General features: G+C 39.0%; 1 protein-coding gene across 2 annotated transcripts; it reads right to left on the reverse strand.

Moving 5' to 3' along the window:
- Positions 1-257: 257 nt before the first annotated feature.
- On the reverse strand, positions 258-18,724 carry IL18 (interleukin 18). Of its 2 annotated transcripts, XM_058690283.1 has the most exons (7): positions 18,539-18,724; positions 12,111-12,128; positions 9,170-9,253; positions 8,255-8,266; positions 4,716-4,850; positions 3,766-3,899; positions 258-593 (listed from the first exon to the last, which is right to left on the reverse strand). In XM_058690283.1, the coding sequence occupies exons 3-7, from the start codon at positions 9,243-9,245 to the stop codon at positions 372-374; spliced, it is 579 nt and encodes a 192-aa protein (XP_058546266.1). In that variant the 5' UTR covers positions 9,246-9,253; positions 12,111-12,128; positions 18,539-18,724; the 3' UTR covers positions 258-371. The 2 variants fall into 2 exon arrangements, with proteins under 2 accessions (XP_058546266.1, XP_058546265.1); XM_058690282.1 differs by lacking the exon at positions 12,111-12,128 and having other exon boundaries at positions 18,539-18,723.
- Between the last annotated feature and the right edge of the window lie 646 nt (positions 18,725-19,370).

Genomic DNA, 19,370 nt, shown 5'->3' on the forward strand with positions numbered 1-19,370 from the left:
ATCTGTACAAAATCTTGATGGTTTTAATGATATTCTTAAAAAATTAGAAAGTTCAAGTTATCAGTATCTTTCATCTTTAGGACCAGTAACCCAAAAGATTTAAGGCACGTCTACTGAGTATAATCTATGTTCCAATTAACAGTGTAGAATGTGTTTTGAAACTATGCATTTTCTTAATGTTATGCAAATATTTTATTTATGTGGATAAGGAAGAGTCAACTCAATTTTGTGATACCTTATTATTCATTTCTCAGTGGTATCTTTTAAGACCATTATCCATTTTATTTCATTATTACAATTATAGACACAAAGTCTTACAACCTTTCTGAAAAACAAAAACTCAGAAAGTTCAAATTATGCAATTTTAGTATCTAATTCTTGTTTTGAACAGTGAACATTATGGACTTATCCCCATTTTCATCCTTTTTTTTCAAAATGAGTTTGAAAAGATCTTTCTCTTTTTCACAAGCTAGAAAGTACCCCTTGTACAATGAAGACTCAAATTGTATCTTATCATCATGTCCTGGAACACTTCTCTGAAAGAATATGATGTCATTTCCTTCATCATTGATACTCTCAGGAGGACTCATTTCCTATAGAGGAAAAAAAATACTTAATTTTTTAACAACATGAACAATTTGAATATGTGTGGTTTATTTTGAAGTACATTACTGCAAAGAACTAAAGAAGTGCTTATTCTTAGCAATTAAGGAAAAAAAAAAACAAACCCAAACCTCTGAATATAAGAATATTGATTTTCTTTCCTTCCTAATTCCTAATCTGTTCTCCTTGTTTAATCTGCCTTTTCCCACCATTGAATGCACATTCAGGTTTAAGCCTCTAGTTTCTCCCAATTTAACCATCAGGTAGCTTCCTTTTCTCCTCTCCCCTGAGTGGAGTCCATATCTGATCAAGATGAAGCAGAGTTCTAGCACAGACCACAACCTTTTTTAGGCTAATGTCAATTCCTGTTTTCTTCAACCATTCACAGCCAAAGACATTGATGACCTCCACCCCTAGGCATAGGCTAGCTCTTGTTTGTGAGCCTAATGTGAGAGAGGCAGAAAGTGCAGGCATCTCAGCTTCGTCCCTCCTTCAGTGGAGCCTAGGACTGAAACTTGCTGTAAATAGACCCACTAATAGAGAGTCAAATCATGAGAGACTCTGAAAAACTGAGAACAAACTGAGGGTTGATGGGAGGGTGGGAGGGAGGGTAGGGTAGGTGATGGGTATTGAAGAGGGCATCTTTTGGGATGAGCACTGGGTGTTGTATGGAAACCAATTTGACAATAAATTTCATATATTAAATAAATAAATAATAAATAGACCCACTACTTGTACTAGGGCTAGGTCCTGGGTTCCAGGATAGCCCTGCTTATTGGCTTAGTCAGCACTTTTTCTCTGCCAAGCACTCCAGTTCCATAGTAGTTCCTGAATTTCTATCCTGAATTTGGCTGGGTCCTACCCTGAAAACCAAATGCTGATTCTTATATCTTTCAGCCACAGAAGAGGGTTTTCTCAAGAATAGCTAGATTATGTGAAACCGTAATCCTGCCGGTCCCCCAACTGACAGTACTGCCTGCACTTTTCCTATCAGTGCATCATACCTACTTTTCAGAATGGACTAGAAAATGTGAGGACCACCCAAGTTTCTTTCCATATTAATCCTGGAGCCAACAAACATTTTGAACTTAATTTTGACCCCCTGGTAGCAAAGATGAGCATTATCCTATCTAAGGATTGTTGGAGAGACCTCCGGACCCAAAATAGTATTCCAGCATCCTCTCAAGAGGCCTGAAAGAACCTGGGAGTACCTCCAAACTTCTCAATCCATTATGAAATTTATAGTCATAACTTTTGACCTTTTTCCTTTATCAACATGTGAGGGTCTTGAATTGATGACAGTATAAACTAGTTCACCCACTGGCACATATTTCTGAAGCTGTCTACAATATACCAGAATGTAGGAAGAGACCCCAACCTAGGGGAGACAATTTGGGACCAACCTAATATCTAATGTATAAGTGATAAATAATCCTTAGCTAAAACTTCAAAAACTCTAGAAATATTAAAGACAGATAAACCTTTTAGTTCAAACCTAGTGTAGAAAGTTATAGTTGAAGGTGGAAGTGTGGATAGGTAGAATAGGTGATCTCTAACTAGTTCAAGGCCACATTTCAGAACAGTGGCAAGGAATCTTGGGGCAGTAGCTTTCTTTAGTTTTGGTGTTGACTATTCATAGCCCTTATTGGGAAGATGCACAACAAATGGATGTGGAAACAATCCTAGTGACCTTGGGGAACACTCAACTTGGAAAGTCCTACCTGGTGAAACTTGAGTGCTCCAAGGGCCTAAGGTATTCTTTGCATCATTACATCAGGAGGGGTTGAATCTGAACCCAGGGAGAGGCAAGCTTGACCTAACATCTCTTACCTTAGAATTTTTTTTTAAATGTTTACTTATTTTTGAAAGAGAGAGAGAGAGAGAGAGAAAGAGTATGAGCAGGGGAGGGGCAGAGAGAGAGGGAGAGAGACACAGAATCCAAAGCAGGTTCTAGGCTCTGAGCTGTCGGCACAGAGCCTGACATGGGGCTCGAACCCACCAACTGTGAGGTCATGACCTGAGCCAAAATGGGACGTTTAACCGACTGAGCCACCCAGGCACTCCTGACCTAACCTCTCTTATTTTGGTCCTCTCCCAGTTGCTTTAGTAAGTCTGAGAGAATTCTGACCATGCCTGGATGTACATACAAGAAACAGACACTGACAGTAAGGTCTTGAAACAAATCCGTCTTGGTGTCGTGAAGGTTCTTGCCCAAAGGAAAACAGGGGTAACCAGAAGCACTAGGACTTTATAGCTAGTAAGCAACCCAGAAAGGTGAGCACATAATGGCAGCCAGTTGTGCCTTATTATCTAGAACTTAGTCTATATTTATAATCACTGCTAAGATCCTTATTAATGGGTGGAAAATGGGATCAAAGAGCATGACCTAAAACTGGTCCTAACACCTTCCTTTCCCTCTTCCCGCCCCTTGACTGAGTCCTTCCAGAAGCACATTTGCTATGAAGCTTAAATGTCAGAGCCCCTCACTTATACAGGTCTCTTTTAAGTCCCCTTCTTTTTTTAAATAAAGCGTCAACTTTATGTCTTTGTTGATTTTATATTCTCTTTCTTTAAAAGGGCTGCCCAAATTGTGTAAACTTCAGCCTCCCCTACACCTGGATTTGCCTAGTTCCATTATTATCAGATAAACAACCATTAACTATAACTACAGAGTGACCCAGAAAACTTTCCTCCCAATGAGAGCAGCCTGGAGATGCTCACAAACTGACAATTTCAAAGGTGAATCCCATGTCGTGAACGACTTGCTAAATGGGGATTTGCCAATAAAGAACTGCTATCAAGATCACTTTCTACTGAAAGTTAGGACTATGGCCTTAGTAGACATGCCAAGGGGCAACTTGGGAAGGGGGAAAATGCCATATGAAAATATAATTCTGGGGCACCTGGCTGGCTCAGTCCGTTAAGTGTCCAATTCTTGGTTTCAGCTCAGGTCATGATCTCACGATTTGTGAGATCAGGCCCCGAGCCGGGCTCTGCACTGACAGCGTGGACCCTGCTTGGGATTCTCTCTGCTCCTCCCCCACTCTCTCTCTCTTTCAAAATAAATAAATACACTTGAAAAAAAAAGATTGGACTGAGGATATTTGGGTTTTTTAATTTTGCACGTAAATATGACTAAAACAAATTAAGGCTAAGCCTTACCTTAAAGGAAATAATTTTGTTCTCACAGGAGAGAGTAGACATGGTCTTATAATTCACAGAGATGGTTACTGCCAGACCTCTAGTGAGGCTATCTTTATACATATATATGATAAATTCAGTCCGGGGTGCATTATCTGAAATAAACATTAATAAATAAGAACCCTAGGTAGAAGAATTTTTGCAAATCACCATTTATGGAAATTAGCCTAGGGATAATCCTTAACAAACCCATCACCATTTCTGTATTCTGAGATTCAGCCATTTAGCAGGAGACTTTACATGGGCACGCTCACATTCTTTAAAACACATTCATCATATGTATCATAACAGAAATACAGCAACTTTTTGAGTGTTTTGGAGATACTATGAACTCTAAAAGATTATTTTTAACCTTTAAATGTTAAATAGAATATTGAAAATCTATCTGTTATGGTAAAAATTTAGTTTTTTTTTTTTCCCAAAGTGCACATTCACTGTTTCAACTCTGCCTAAATTCTGATATTTGGAATTGAAACCTTGGAAGGCACAGTAAACAGATTCCTTTGTAAGGCATTCTAAATTTCTGGTGGAAGACAGACTCACTCCAAATGCTTGTGTATTTATTTTTGATTTTGAGTTTTGAAAATTCCATCAGCAATTTAGCTATAACCAACAGCGATTAAGGTCCATATGGAGATTCTGTAGAGTTAGTGCAATTATAGTGAAGGGATTGGCGACCCTCATATAGGCTCAGAATAGCTTGACCCCTAGCAATATCTCTGTTGCATCAATTTTTCACCCCAACTAAAAAATGTGGACCTTATCAAGTTTTTTGTGTGTGAAATTATTACTACTCCTGTGATTTTTCATCTGAGGATTAGGTCTATCCTAGAAAAACATAGGTAGTTAACTGGAATGGGAAGAAGTAAGCTTGTCATTTTTATGTTACAAATATATATTTAAAAAAATACCTGTACAGTCAGAATCAGGCATATCCTCAAACACAGGTTGATCTCCCTGGTTAATGAAGAGAACTTGGTCGTTCAAGTTTCGTAAGATTGAGAGTTTATGTTCAAGCTTGCCAAAGTAATCTGTTTCCAGGTTTTCTACAATGCACATTAAATCTCATTAAAGAATATGTTTTTCTCTTCCCAAATTACAAATAATCATTCTATATATTTCAGTTTTCAATAACTGCTAATCGTAATCTTCTGGTGTAGAAGATGGTAGGACAAAGTTGCACAGTGTTTCTTAACCCACTTCCAAGAGCGCACCCTGATTCTTATTACCACCTTTTTATCACTACTCTACTCATATAGTCTTTTTTTTTTTAAGTTTATTTACTTTTGAGAGAGAGAGACAGAGTGTGAATGGGAAGGGGCAGAGAGAGAGGGAGAGACATAATCTAGAGCAGGCTCCAGACAGAACCCGACGTGGGGCTTGAACTCATGAACCCGTGAGATCATGACCTGAGCTGAAGTCGGACTCTTAACCGACTGAGCTACCCAGGCGCCCCTACTTCTATGGTCTTAAATTCAAATACCCTATTTTCAAACCACAATCTCCCATCCTTTTAGCTTTCTTAAGCTTTTCCTCTGTTTAGAGTCCTCCTGCCTCTTAACATTTTCTGTCTAACCTCTTCCTGTCTTCCCTTTCTTCTCTATGAAGCCTGGGCCTCACAGCTCATCATTTTATCTATCCTTTGCCAGTGTCTTAAATCATGAATTTACTTGTCCTTTTACTACAAAACCCCAAGACTGGCTGCTGAGGGTTGCTGCCAAGCAATTATACAAATGTACAAATTGGCACATTCCCAGTTCACCGATTGTCAATACTTCCTTTCTGTTATAGCTCAGCAATCCTCCGTGGTACAGAGCTGTGATTCTAAATCTCCTATCTCCTAAGGATCTCTACATTGTGACCTCTGCTTTCGCTTTCTGCAAATGATTTCCTGCCTCTCCACTTACAAACATAACTGTGGCACCACCGGTTAATTTCCTCTACCCCCCCCCCCCCTTGTCCCAGGGGGAAAATGTGGAAAAGGTGCTCCTTCTCGTGTCTAGGGCTAACTCCATCTGTGTTTTGCATGTATCTTCTACTGAAACCTTGATTTACCAATCATCCCCTTTTTTCTGTCAACCCAGTCATTCTACTTCCTGGATTAGTTGTATTTATGATCATAGTTCGTGAGTTCAAGCTCTGCCTCAGGCTCTGTGCTGACAGCTGAGAACCTGGAGCCTGCTTCAGATTCTGTGTCTCCCTCTCTCTCCACCCTTCCCACACTCGTGCTCTGTCTCTCTCTGTCTCTCAAAAATGAATAAACGTTAAAAGAATTTATATATCCAGTCCACATTTTCATCCAGATCTAAGAACTTTATGTCCAAGAGTCCACTGGACATTTCCACTAGGATGTCCCACAGATAAGATCTAAAACTAAATTTATGTCTTCCTCTTTGCTCCACATTCCTCATTACCCTGCTTTTCCTCTTGTTTTTCCTATTTAACTGAATGGTACAAATTGGCTAAGTGCAAAAATGTAGGCATTATCTTTTCGGTCTTTTCTTTCCATCCCCTTCGAAATCCAGCCCCAACTGTGTCCTCTTGATTCTTTTAAGTATTTCTAAAATCCATGCACAGCTCTTCATTGGCATCCACTGTGCCTACCTTAATTCATGTCACCATCATTTCTTACAGGGACTGCAGTAATAGCCTCTTAATTGGCATCTCCCTTTTTTTTTTTTTTTTGTCCCCACATCAATTCTTTATACTGAAGAAGCCAGGAGGGATTAAAATTCAATTTTAATTAAAGTTAAAATTCAGAGATATGATCATGTTATCTCTGATTTTTAATGGGGCACATAGCCACCTAGAATAAAAATTATATTTTCCAGATTCCCTTGCAGTTGGTATTGCCAGGTGACTAAATTCTAATGAATGGAATGAGTGGAGTTGATGTGTACAACTTCCAAGTAGAGACTTTAAAAGGAATGGGGCTGTCTTCCTCTTATTTTGAACCCTTTCTTGCTAGTTGGGATATGGACCTAGGAAGTATGGTAATGATTTTCAAGTATGTGAATGAGTTCAACAACTTAGGGATACTGGAATAGCAGGAGAGAAGAAACTTGAGATCCCACCATCATCACGAACTACCAACTTGGACTTGTATTTTACGGAAGCATTTTCTCTTACTATATTTTTGGATATCTTTGTTGCAGCAAATTGATCTGTATCCCAGGTCGTACATATTATGCTTTCTGAATCCCCATTATCCCAAAGATAAGGTCTAAATTCCCTATCTTAGAATAAAGGAAGCTTCTTTATCTGCACCCCGTTTATCCTTCTTCTCTCTTCATTCTCCTACTCCCATTCTGAATTACTTTTAATTGCTCAGACATGCCATGCTTTCTTTCATATCTTGGCCTGTGCATGCTGTCTTCTCCCTGCCCACAATACCTTCTCTTCACTAACCCCTATTCACTCTTTAAATCTGTCCCTCCTTCAAAGTGCCCTCCCAGAATCTACTGGACTGAATTAGGTGCCTCTTCCATGTGCACCCATAGCATCCTGTGTCTTTGTAACACCTAACATACTATATTCCAATTGTCTTCCTCATGGGCCTGCTTCTCCCTGTAGGAACCATGCTTTGCTCACCACTGTATCCTACTGCTTGACATAGCACCTGGGATACAGATACCAATATTTACTGAATTAAATAAATGGAGAGCAAGGCAATCTTTAAGAAACATGAGGAGTTATAGGTCAATTATATTTCAGTAAAGCTGGGGGGAAAAGATATGTGAAAAATAGTATTTTTTTTAAAGTTGATACTTTCTATTTCAAGTACAGTAAGGATCACCTTAAGAATGGGAAAAGTGTTACTTTTAAGGAAAAATATGAGAAACTCATGGCCTCTAATAATTTTGGGACTTTTAGAGGATCATAGGCCAGACATGGGTATGGTCCTACCTGAATGCCAGAAGGACAAGAACTGGGTACATCCACATCTTAATAAGACATAATGGCTCAGCTTATTATTCTGCCTGCTCTACCCTCTCCTGTCTCCTCTATTTCCAGAATCCTCTGCCACCTGGGAGCCTCCCAGGCTTCTTCCCAAAACATTTCTGAGAGAGAGGGTTAAAGGAAGGTTTCCTTGATTTTGGACAATTCTCTTGCTTCAATCCCCTTTTCCTCCAGAGAATCCATGACCTCCTCATAATCTTAGAATCTCTGTAATAAGCGAAGTCTATTTTGTAGATTCTAAGAGCTAGAGAAGTTTCTAAGGTGTAGAGAGAAGCATATTTTGCTAGCGGTTCTTCTCTGTATCCCTTATGGTCGTCTTTATTTCAAGGCTGTCCTTTTGAGTCCACATTCCTTTGAGGTAAGATTAGCTTCTCAAATGGCCTAGTACCAGTTTCTCTCAGCTGAGAATGGGGATATGGATGTGTCTGAGAGGTGCTTCCTCAAGTAGCTACTGATTTTGCAAAGAAAGAGAAATAAATTTATACTTTACCATCACTGTCAGCTAAAGGGGAAAAAAAGAGAAACAAAATATGTTAAACTCTATATTTCAATTCGGAATCTCCTCTTACCCTACCATTTTATAACTCGTCTGTCACTCCCCGTGTTTAACCACTAACTAACCAGTGATGGCCTTTGTGGGCCTCCATCGGAAATATTATACAATTATTCCAGAGGTCGCATAAAATGGAGCTCATTAGACTTAGTGTGGTCTCAGCTAAATTAGATATAAAACCCAAATCCAGAGTCCACAAATTTAAATTTTTACTTAAAAGGAAATGTTGTAAAGTGATAGATTACTCTTAAGTTTATGGTTTCAAAAAAAAAAAAAAAAAAAGAAATTTTTAGCTGGGAAGAAATTTATAAAAAAAAAAAAAAAAAAAAAAAAAAGTTTATGGTTTCAGTGGAAAGTCACCTAGGGACTTTCTGTGACTCTTTCAAATGAAGCCAAACTTTCAAATGGAGCCAACCTGCCCACAGGAGATGAATCATTAGAATCTGTTTCTATTTGTCAAGTTTGTTTACATAAACTGGCATAATCTACTCACAGAACTCCAGATTTAAGGTATTTGTTATATGATTTGCCAGTTTGTTGCAGGAAATTATATTCCTGAGTGTACCCAATTTTGTGAGATTTCATCATGTGCACCTGCAGCCATCTTATGGGTTGGCTTCTGCTAGCGAAAGTGACAGGACATGTGGTGAGACAAGGTGCTAGGACGTTGGACATATTGTGGTTAATTTCTAGAGGCCCAGTATTTTTTATTCTTTTCCAGAAAAGAGGGTCACCGGTATTACAACAGAATTTGGTGACAAAAAAAGAGGTGCTTAATAGTTATCTCACAGCATCTTTTCTAGCTGAATACATTTATCTGAATCCTTATCTGGCCTATTGCTTTAGACTTACCTACAAAGTAAAGTGTATTGTCAATAAATTTCATTCCCACAAAGTTGATGCAATCATCTACTGGTATAGCAGTCATCTTTATTCCTAATGAAAGCAAAGAGTCATTTGTGAAAAGGTAGTGGTTTTTCCATTTCCACCCCAAAAATATTTTTCTACTTACTGCCTTCTATTACCTCCAAACTCAGAAGTCAGTGTATCACCCAGTATGCTGATGAACACTTTGGATATTTAATAAACACTTGGGTCTTCAGCTTATGAATACACGTGTTCAAATGTTCTCTTGTAAACCAACAAATGTTTGGAATCTAGAAAGCATCTTCTCATAAGACAGTATTATAAAGGGTGGATAAGTGGCCCACTAACTGAACTGAAATATTGTCCTAGTATCTTGGAGGAAATGTATCATCAATATACATATACGATGCTTGTCATTTAACTGTGGATTGGTTCTATGTCTGTCTTACAACCAATGGGTTCATGTGCATGGGAGACTGAAGCTTTGTGACTTCATTGTGAAAGTGCCAAAAGTGAGGCAATGATAAAAGTAGTGTTTCGGGGCATCTGGGTGGTTCAGTCGGTTAAGCGTCCGACTTCAGCTCAGGTCACGATCTCGCGGTCCGTGAGTTCGAGCCCCGCGTCGGGCTCTGGGCTGATGGCTCAGAGCCTGGAGCCTGCTTCCGATTCTGTGTCTCCCTCTCTCTCTGCCCCTCCCCCGTTCATGCTGTGTCTCTCTCTGTCTCAAAAATGAATAAACGTTAAAAAAAAAAAAAAAAAAAAAAGTAGTGTTTCTGCCTGGGAGTAAGGGCAGTGTGTGAGGACGCCACAGCGCTCTGGCATCTGATGGCCCTTTTTCTCCTTGAGCAGCCATAGCTTTTGGTCTGGAGTTTGGGTTATACTATGCTTTTTACACAAGTAATACATAAATACAGTGTTTCTGTAAAAATAAAAAAAAAACCCAAATAATACAGGACTTAAACATGTTAAAACTTCTTCTTTTTGCTTTTCTCCTCTGCCCCACCCTATTCCACCCCACTCCAATATTGTGTGTATCTTTCTAGACCTTTGTCTATGAAGAAGGGTTTCTATACCTGAGAAATTTGTAAACTTAGATAGGAAAAAATTACATATTACAAATAAAAAATTACATTTATTTTCACCAACTTCTAAAAATTTTTTTAAATGTTTGTTTATTTTTGTGAGAGAGAAAGAGAGACAGAGTGTGAGCAGGGGAGGGGCAGAGAGAAACAGAGACCCAGAATCTAAAGCAGGCTTCAGGCTCTGAGCTGTCAGCAGAGTCCAACACAGGGCTCAAGCTCATGGACCTCGAGATCATGACCCGAAGTGAAGTCGGACACTTAACCAACTGAGCCAGCTAGGTGCCCCTATTTTCACCAACTTCTAACTGAAATTTAGCAGTTCCTCCCCTTATGGTCGTGTAGGAAACCACAGTATGTATTATTAGCAGTATCTCTGATGTCAGTAATGGAAACACATATTTCCTATTGTGTTATAATTGTTGTAGAGATTTTGAAATAGGGTTTAAACTCCTTACTACTTTGAAATATACAGAAGTTATTAGTCCCACCAGTAGATTTTGGGTTTGTTTGTTTGCATGTTTGTTTGCAAAAAATTTTTTTTAATGTTTATTTTTGAGAGAGAGAGAAAGCGTGTGCACGCGCGTAAGGTGAGGAGGGGCAGAGAAAGAGGGAGAGAGAGGATCCAAAGCAGGCACTGTGCTGACAGCAGAGAAAGAGAGCCCAATGGGGCTTGAACTCCCGAACCGTGAGATCACAACCTGAGCTGAAGCCAATGTTCAAAACTGACTGAACCACCCAAGTGCCCCAAATTTTGTTATTTATGTCTTGATAAAGAGGCACATACATACTATATCAAAATTTGTTAAAAAAACTTTTTTGATAACCCCAATTTAATGTAATAAGTTTCCTTTATAAGCCTAAGTATTTAAGATAATTTTTTAGATATTTATTTGTTTTTGAGAGAAAGAGAGAGAGACAGAGCATGAGTGAGGGAGGGGCAGAGAGAGAGGGAGACACAGAATCTGAAGCAGCCTCTGAACTGTCAGCACAGAGCCCGACATGGGGCTTCAACTCACTAACCATGAGATCATGACCTGAGCTGAAGTTGAATGCTTAACCTACTGAGCAATTAAGTACTAAATGTTATCCATGTAAACACATTATTTTGTGAAGGGGTCCACAAACTTCACCAGATTGTCTGTGAGGGCCCATGCCACAGAAATGATTAAGAGGCCCTACTCCAGAGTTCAGCAGTACCTTGGGTTCCTGAGGGTAATTATGGTTGGGGCTCTAAGGCATGTGGCTGCTTCACAGTAGTCCTTGGTATATAGAGGAGTATTTAAGTCGAAGCTCATAGGTAGAGAAGTGACTCAAATTTTTTTCTGGCATAGTCTGCTGAGGCCAAACATGTGTGGTAGAAGAAGCCAGGAATGAAAACCCAATTAAAAACCTTAATCCAAATTAAGGTAACCCAAAACACTTGTGAATTGGTGGCTATTTAACAGTTTTATCTAGGTTCAATTCCTTATACATATACAAATGTGGATAGTTATCAAATTTATATAGATATATAATATACAAGCATATATGTATATATAATTTCGTATGTATGAAATAATGGCTAGGGTGGTCTTCTGTACAAACTTTAATGTTATGTAATGCATTCATATTTTTGTAAAATAATTTACTTGAAAAGCCCTAAATAGTATATTGGATGGAATTGGATGAAATTACTAGTGTTTACTACAGTGAGTATTTAGTCAATGAGTGAATTAATTTAGAGGACACTACTACCTTAAAAAGAATAATATTACACAATATTTGAAATCATTCATCAGGTAATTACTGAGCATGCACTACGTATCAGGCATGGAGCTAGAAAGCTGACAAAACACAATACTTACCCTGCAATTACTCAGAGTCTAGGGAGAGACAAATATATCAACAATTACAAAATAGTACAATGAACGCTGTGCAGAGCTGGGTTTACAAGAGATCCTCTCTGTCTGCCTGGTGGTGTGTGGAAGAAAACTTCTTAGAGGAAGCGATAATCATGCTGCCTTGAAAGAGAGGCAGGCATTTTCTTTTCTTTTTTATTAATTTTCTTTTTTTAAATTTACATCCAAATTAGTTAGCATATAGCGCAACAATGATTTCAGGAGTAGATTCCTTAATGCCCCTTGCCCACGTAGCTCATCCCCCTCCCACACCCCCTCCAGTAGCCCTCTGCTTGTTCTACATATGAGAGGCAGGCATTTGGGGAAGAGCTTTCCACAAAGAGGGAACAACGTGAGCAAAAGCCTGGAGCAGGGAATTCTGAGAGAACCTTGCTTGTTTGGAACCTCATCACTTTTCCTGCAGTTAATGCAAATGGAGTCCCATTGTGTAGGAAGAAAGCATTTCTGAAGATCTCAGATAGTTCAAGATTAACTTTTCCTTGGGAACAAATACAAAAGTAGTAAAGAGATATCCTCAAAGGACATAAATCTACAACAACCGGAGTGTATTCTTGCTTTCTTTGTTTCAACTTTCTCAGCATTATAGCTGATTCTTTGCATAGTGCTCTCTCTCCACACATTCTATCGTGGTGGTACTTTGGCCTTTTTATCATTGTTTTCTGGCATCTAACTGTTTTTCCAACTTATTTGGAAAATATTTATTTGGAGATGTTTTTCAGCACAAGCAGTAATAATACCCCTCAGCGCTTTGATGACATTACTATCAGATATAAAAATATTTAAAATTATGATAGTAGTGAATATTTAAAGTTTTAAAAATGTTTATTTATTTTTGAGAGAGAGAGAGAGAGAGTGCAAGGAGGGGAGGGGCAGAGAGAGAGGAAGACAGAATCCGAAGGAGGTTCCAGACTCTAAGCTGTCAGTACAGAGCCCAAGGCAGGTCTTGAACTCAAGAACTGTGAGATCATGACCTGAGCTGAAGTCGGATGCTCAATCAACTGAGCCACCCAGGCACCTCAGTAGTGAATATTTTAAAAATAGCATAACAGTAACCTGTATGTCTCAAGAATAGCCAACATGGAAGCAGATAATTGTCAAGTATGAGAGACACTTAAATGTGGGAAGAGTGTTAACAGCTCACAACTCACTTGCCCTACCAGCTTTGAAATTGTGTCATTCTACATAAACTAATTTGGAGGAGTTCACATATTTCCAATTTGCCTATAAAGTGAGACTATTATGGGGCACCTGGGTGGCTCAGTCAGTTAAGTGTCCGACCCTCAGTTTCAGCTCAGTTCATGATCTCATGGTTTCATGGGTTCAGGCCCTGCATCGGGCTTTGTGCTGGCAGCTTGGAGCCTGCTTGAGAGTCTCTCTCTCCCTCTCTTTCTGCCCCTCCCTGACTTGTGCTGTTTCTGTCTCTCTCAAAATAAAATAAAACTTAAAAAAAAAACAATTTGAAAAATGAGACTATTATTTCTCTATTCTTGATTCTGTCTAGTTCAATTCACATAAAATGCAACTTGCAAAATAGTTCAGTTTGACATAAACTTGTAAAGGAGAGTCCGATTATAAAGGCCTTGCTTAAGTAGGCTAAAGAGTTTGAACTGTTTTTCTGAAAAAAATACTGAATCTCTTTAAGTAGGAGAAAGACATCGTCAGATTTATGTTTTGAAAAGCTCACCCTGGCAGCTGTGTAGAGGATGGATTTGATGGGGCAAGACTGAACAGAGGCCAGAAAACCACCTCAGAAGTAATTTTAACAGTTAAGGTAACAGTTGATGAAGCTATAAACTAAGTAAGGTAGCAACTGTGGGGGCAAAAGCACTGGATGGATTCAAGAGAGATGAAATATCAGGATTGGTTTTTAGCTAATTGGCTGTAGATCAAATGGAAGAAGGAGGAACTGCGGGTGACTTCAAAGTTGCTGGCTTGGGCAACTTGTTGAGTGGTTACCTCATTATAACTAAGAAAAAAGAGAATGGCAGGCCAAGTGGAAAATAATTAGTTCAGTTTTGTAAATCTAAGAGAGAAGTGTCACAGAAGACAAGGGAGAAAGGAGCTTTAAGGAGGAACTGCTTAGGTACAAGCTCAAACTTGTTTATCGAATGTGGCAAGTTAGGAAGGTCTGGTGTCGGTAGAACAGTTTGGGGAATGTGAGGGAACAGAAGCACGTTGGCAAAGATCTAGGGCAGAGTGGGGTGGGGAAAAAGTAAGACAGCAAATAGAAACTATTTTTTTAGGGACTCAGGCCATAAAGTGAAGAGAGAGGGTGGTAGTTTCGATAACTTGCAAATTTCAGTTTCTGGTTCCAGCTGTAGGGTATACTAATGAATTACTTTCTAAAACATGCCCAAATAACCTGTCTGAAATGGAAACCCGGGAGTCCTCCACTCCTTTGTCTAACCTGCCTCACAAATACTGTAGGTTATAACTCAGAAATGTCTCTAGAATTTGGCATCTCCTCTCCATCTCCACCAGCATTGTTTTAAGTCCAGCCCTCATCACTTCTGGCATCTTCTCTTTAGAGATTTTCTGGCTTCCAGACTCTCCCGGCTCCATACTGTTGCCAGCGACATTTCCCCTGCCAGGCAGTAACTTCCCTGTTTTCGTTGCCTGCTAGACCCTCGGTTCTTCACCTTTTCAGGCCCAGCTCAAACATTTTCTCTGTGAAGACCTCCCTTACTCCTCCATTCCTACCTAATCATTCTCTCACCAGTGCCCCCCTACTCCTACTCCTGCTTATGCTTCTCAAATACATCTTACTGTCCTGAATGAGATTATTTTGATTACAAATAGGTCTGCCCAGCTTCAATCTGAGTTTCTTTAAGATGAATTGTCCCTTTCTTCTTGAATCTTCCACATCTGGAAAGAAGTTTATATACAGCAGGGGCTCAATCAATGTTAAAGGAATAAATGTCTGCTATGATACACCTTGTTGCCGTGACAACAGTGTGTAAAGGAACTGGTAGAATTTTTTTCTATCTTAAAACCTTCACTCCATCTGAAAGCCAATGAGAAAGAGAAGGAATATTAGGAACACTTGAAACATATTTAAAAAAAAACAGAGTAACTTCTCCAATATTCTCCCTCTTCTTTCCCGCACCCCCCCCCCCCCCACCGTGGTTTCTTTTTTACTTCAAGTGCTTATTTTGAATTCTTTATTTTCTTACCACTCTTCTTGTGAGATCTCAGTATATCTACAAATAACCCTTCTATTCCTCCCCTCAACTTCCCTCTTTTCCAGTCTCATCTGTGTCCCTTTACTTTAACTCCAGTATGTGAAAATTATAGTTCCCATTGGATAAATATGCTTTGAATATTTCATCTAAAATTCTCAGATTATTGACTTTTTTTTCATCTAAAGTTACAAACCACCTCAGAACAATCCTCCCAGGAATATGCAAGTGGCAATTGGTTCTTTCAAACAAAAACAGTTTTTGTTATACAAGCCTTGGAGACTAGCCACAAGCTAGTGAATGGTAGAAAATCATGATGGACATGAGGTCACATGCTTCACAATCTTGTCTGGGGCAAGTCACTTAATTTTGATGGTCTCGGTTTCCTCATTTGGACAAAGAGGAAGTTGAATGGTTAATATTACAGGTGTTATCCAGCTCCAGTATTCTGTAATTCTAGATTTTAGCTAAGGCTGCAAGGAGAGAACCTTTTATATGTGGCAAATGCCCTCATAACCACTTCCTCATAACTCTAACATAACACGTATTGATTGAATATGTATTTCAGCCATAGAGGAGTTTAAAAACATACTATTGGAGGAATACTACTTGGCAATGAGAACGAATGAAATCATGCCATTTGCAGCAACGTGGATGGAACTGGAAGGCATCATGCTGAGTGACATAAGTCAGTCTGAGAAGGACAGATATCATATGTTTTCATTCATATGTGGATCTTAGAAACTTAACAGAAGACCATGGGAGCAGGGAAGGGGAAAAAATAGTTACAAACAGAGAGGGAGGGAGGCAAACCATAAGAGAATCTTAAATACAGAGAAAAAATTGAGGGTGGATGGGGGGGGCAGGGAGAGGGGAAAATGAGTGATGGGCATTGAGGAGGGCACTTGTTGGGATGAGCACTGGGTGTTGTATGTAAGTGACGAACCATGGGAATCTACCCCAAAAACCAAGAGCACACTTTACACACAGTATGTTAGCCAACTTGACAATAAATTATATTTAAAAAAAACCCGTATTGGGGCACCTGGGTGGCGCAGTCGGTTAAGCGTCCGACTTCAGCCAGGTCACGATCTCGCGGTCTGTGAGTTCGAGCCCCGCGTCAGGCTCTGGGCTGATGGCTCGGAGCCTGGAGCCTGTTTCCGATTCTGTGTCTCCCTCTCTCTCTGCCCCTCCCCCGTTCATGCTCTGTCTCTCTCTGTCCCAAAAATAAAAAAATAAAAAACGTTGAAAAAAAAATTAAAAAAAAAATAAAATAAAAAAATAAAATAAAAAAAACCCGTATTATTAGAATGTTTGAAAAGCAATTTGAATTTGAAAAGCAATCATGTTTATCCTTGCTGTGGATTTCAATTCTGTGGCATAGACAGACACCGGATGAAATGAGGAAGCATATTACCTAATTCCCTAAAATCAGGTACTTAGTCATCTTGGTAGCAGCAAGATGAAAATCTAAGTATTCAGTTCTAGAAATCATTTAGTTCTTGAAAATGTTGCCATTCCATGAATGTCTGTATGTGGATGTGGCAGAGGTGGGATAGAGGAAGACCTAGGTAAAAATTTAGGTAAATAATAGGTGGCTGATAATAGGTGCAATATAATGATAATAGGTGCGTATATAATCAACACCTAAATACAGACTCAAAGGAAAAATCCAGAGTGGAACTGATGTAGTTGGAATGGCCTCGTGTGAAAAGGAGAATCGAATTTAACCTTAAAGAATGCTTACGATTTAAATAGATGGGAAAGGACATGGAAGAGCATTTATATGATCATTAAAACAGTGTTGTGATGGAGGATGGACTTCATGAATGGAGCCATTTTTTGGACTGTGGTGGAACACTCCTGCTGTCCTGCAGTGAACTCAGGGTAGGGTGGGGTTAGAGAGGGCTTTGGAAGTCACTAGAAGAATGTGATCTTATTTATTTATTTATTTATTTTTAAGTTTATTTATTTTTCTTAGTAATCTCTACACCCAACGTGTGGCTCAAACTCATGACCCCAAGATCAAGAGTTGCATGCTCTTCCTGGTGAGCCAGCCAGGTGCCCCAGAAAAATGTGAATTTAATCTCATAGGCAATAGGAATGCAAGTTACTGAGCCAGCAAGTGCATTTTGAAAAAGATAAGAGACAGGCGCTGGCACTACTCTAAGAATTCATGTACAAATTTGCATAAGAATTCATAATATTCATGTAGGGATATTATGAACAAGCCAGGTTAAAAAAGATACTCTGGAGGAAGATTTAAAAGAACTTGAAATAGCTGGATATAGACAAAAAGAAAAGAGGAGTTTAAGGGAGTCCTAATTTTTCTTATTAGTACTTCAAAATAGAGGTATTAATTTAGCCCTTTCCTTATTGTGAAATAAGATTCTCCTGGGGAATGTTATAATTTCGTCCAACTATAGCCCAGCTAAGGGTGCTGATGCAGATTCTATCAAGAGGATCAACCTTTGGCAAAAATTTTTTGTTTGCTTTTAGAATCATGGATTCAGAGTTGAGACTCCCGTTGAAGAGAAGCTTACTTATTTTATTGTTCTAAAGCAGCAATTCTTAAGGGGCTCTTGAGGTCAAAGCTATTTTCATAATAATAACAAGCTGTAATTTGTCTTTTTCACCCTCATTCTCTCATGTGTATACACTACAGTTTACCAGAGCTTACATTCTGGGCAATATCACATAGATTAAATGCAGAAGCAGATACAAACACAACTGTCTTCCATTAAGCCAGAGATTCATAAAAATGAAAAACAATGTCACTCTTCACAGATTTTTAAAAATGTATGGTTATTTATAATTAAAAATGTTATTTATGCTGGCCTGTGATGTGCTTACTGTTATTTTGAAACAAGTTGAATTTCTAGTACAGTAAATGACAACAATACAGTCAAGTAACCTAGGGAAACAAACATTTTTGAGGGTCCTCCTCAATGATTTTTAGGAATGTAAAGAGGTCACAAGACCAAAAAGTTTGAGAACATTTGCTCAAAAGTGATACTCTCGAACGTTGGTTAAAAGAAAAAGTTTCCACTCTGACTTTGCTGTGTTTCCTATGTTATTACAGATTGTCCATCATAGTGATGTCAGAGGACCTCAATTCCTCTCAATCACTCTTCTAGTTGATTTACTTTTAAAACCATGTCTCATTTCTAAATAAAAAGGAATGATATTTCTTACCTGTGCTCAACAGTTTCCTAGGAGAGGAAGGGATCTGGAAGGTTTGAGGTACCTTTCTTTTCCTGAGCTGTGTAGATGGCAGAAGGTGGCAGCAGCCCCTTTAGCGGCTGAAGCTGGCAGCCAGGAATGCAGAAAGCATTGGAAAACAGAGCTTGCTGGTCATCTGATCTATAGCCGTCTGGGGGAGGAGGAGACCAAGCGATTGGGAGAAAGGAGGAAGGAGGTGGAGGGAGGAGACTGTTCTGGCACGCCTTGAACCCGCCTTCAAATGTGGGCTCTTTCCAAGGGCAGTAGAACTGGAAATAAAGTCAGAGAATTTGCGTACTTCTTTTAATGTAAAATCACTATTTTAATGAGATAATTTCTGCTGTAAAAGTTGGACTTCTGGCCCTTCCAAATCTTGTGCCTTTCTCTCAGAAGTACTGTACTTTCAAGCCCTTTTAAAAAAGCACCTGCTTGGTCAATTAGAAGCATCTTTTCTCACATTAATCTCTCTCTGTTTTGAGATTTTCTATTCACGCTTTAAGTCAAAACTTTTCCCTTATCTTGTGGTGCTGAATAATCAGCCCTATTAGAATAATCCCTATAATGTAATAATAGCACCTGAAATGTAATTTTTAAAAAGCAGCGTAAAATATCACAGCCTTGAAAATAATTAGCAGAAACAAAGTTCCCCGGACAATTTTTTCTTGAACACGTGCCAAATGGTATTACCGTGCTAGCAAGGAAAGTAGCAAAGTGACATTTGGTTTCTGCTTTTTTGGCCAGTATAGAGCCTATATGGAAACAGAGGTGTTCTAGAGTTAGGAATCAAATGCTTCCATAAGCAGCT

This window comes from Neofelis nebulosa, chromosome 10, assembly GCF_028018385.1.
Source record: "Neofelis nebulosa isolate mNeoNeb1 chromosome 10, mNeoNeb1.pri, whole genome shotgun sequence".
Classification (NCBI taxonomy): Eukaryota; Metazoa; Chordata; class Mammalia; order Carnivora; family Felidae; genus Neofelis; species Neofelis nebulosa.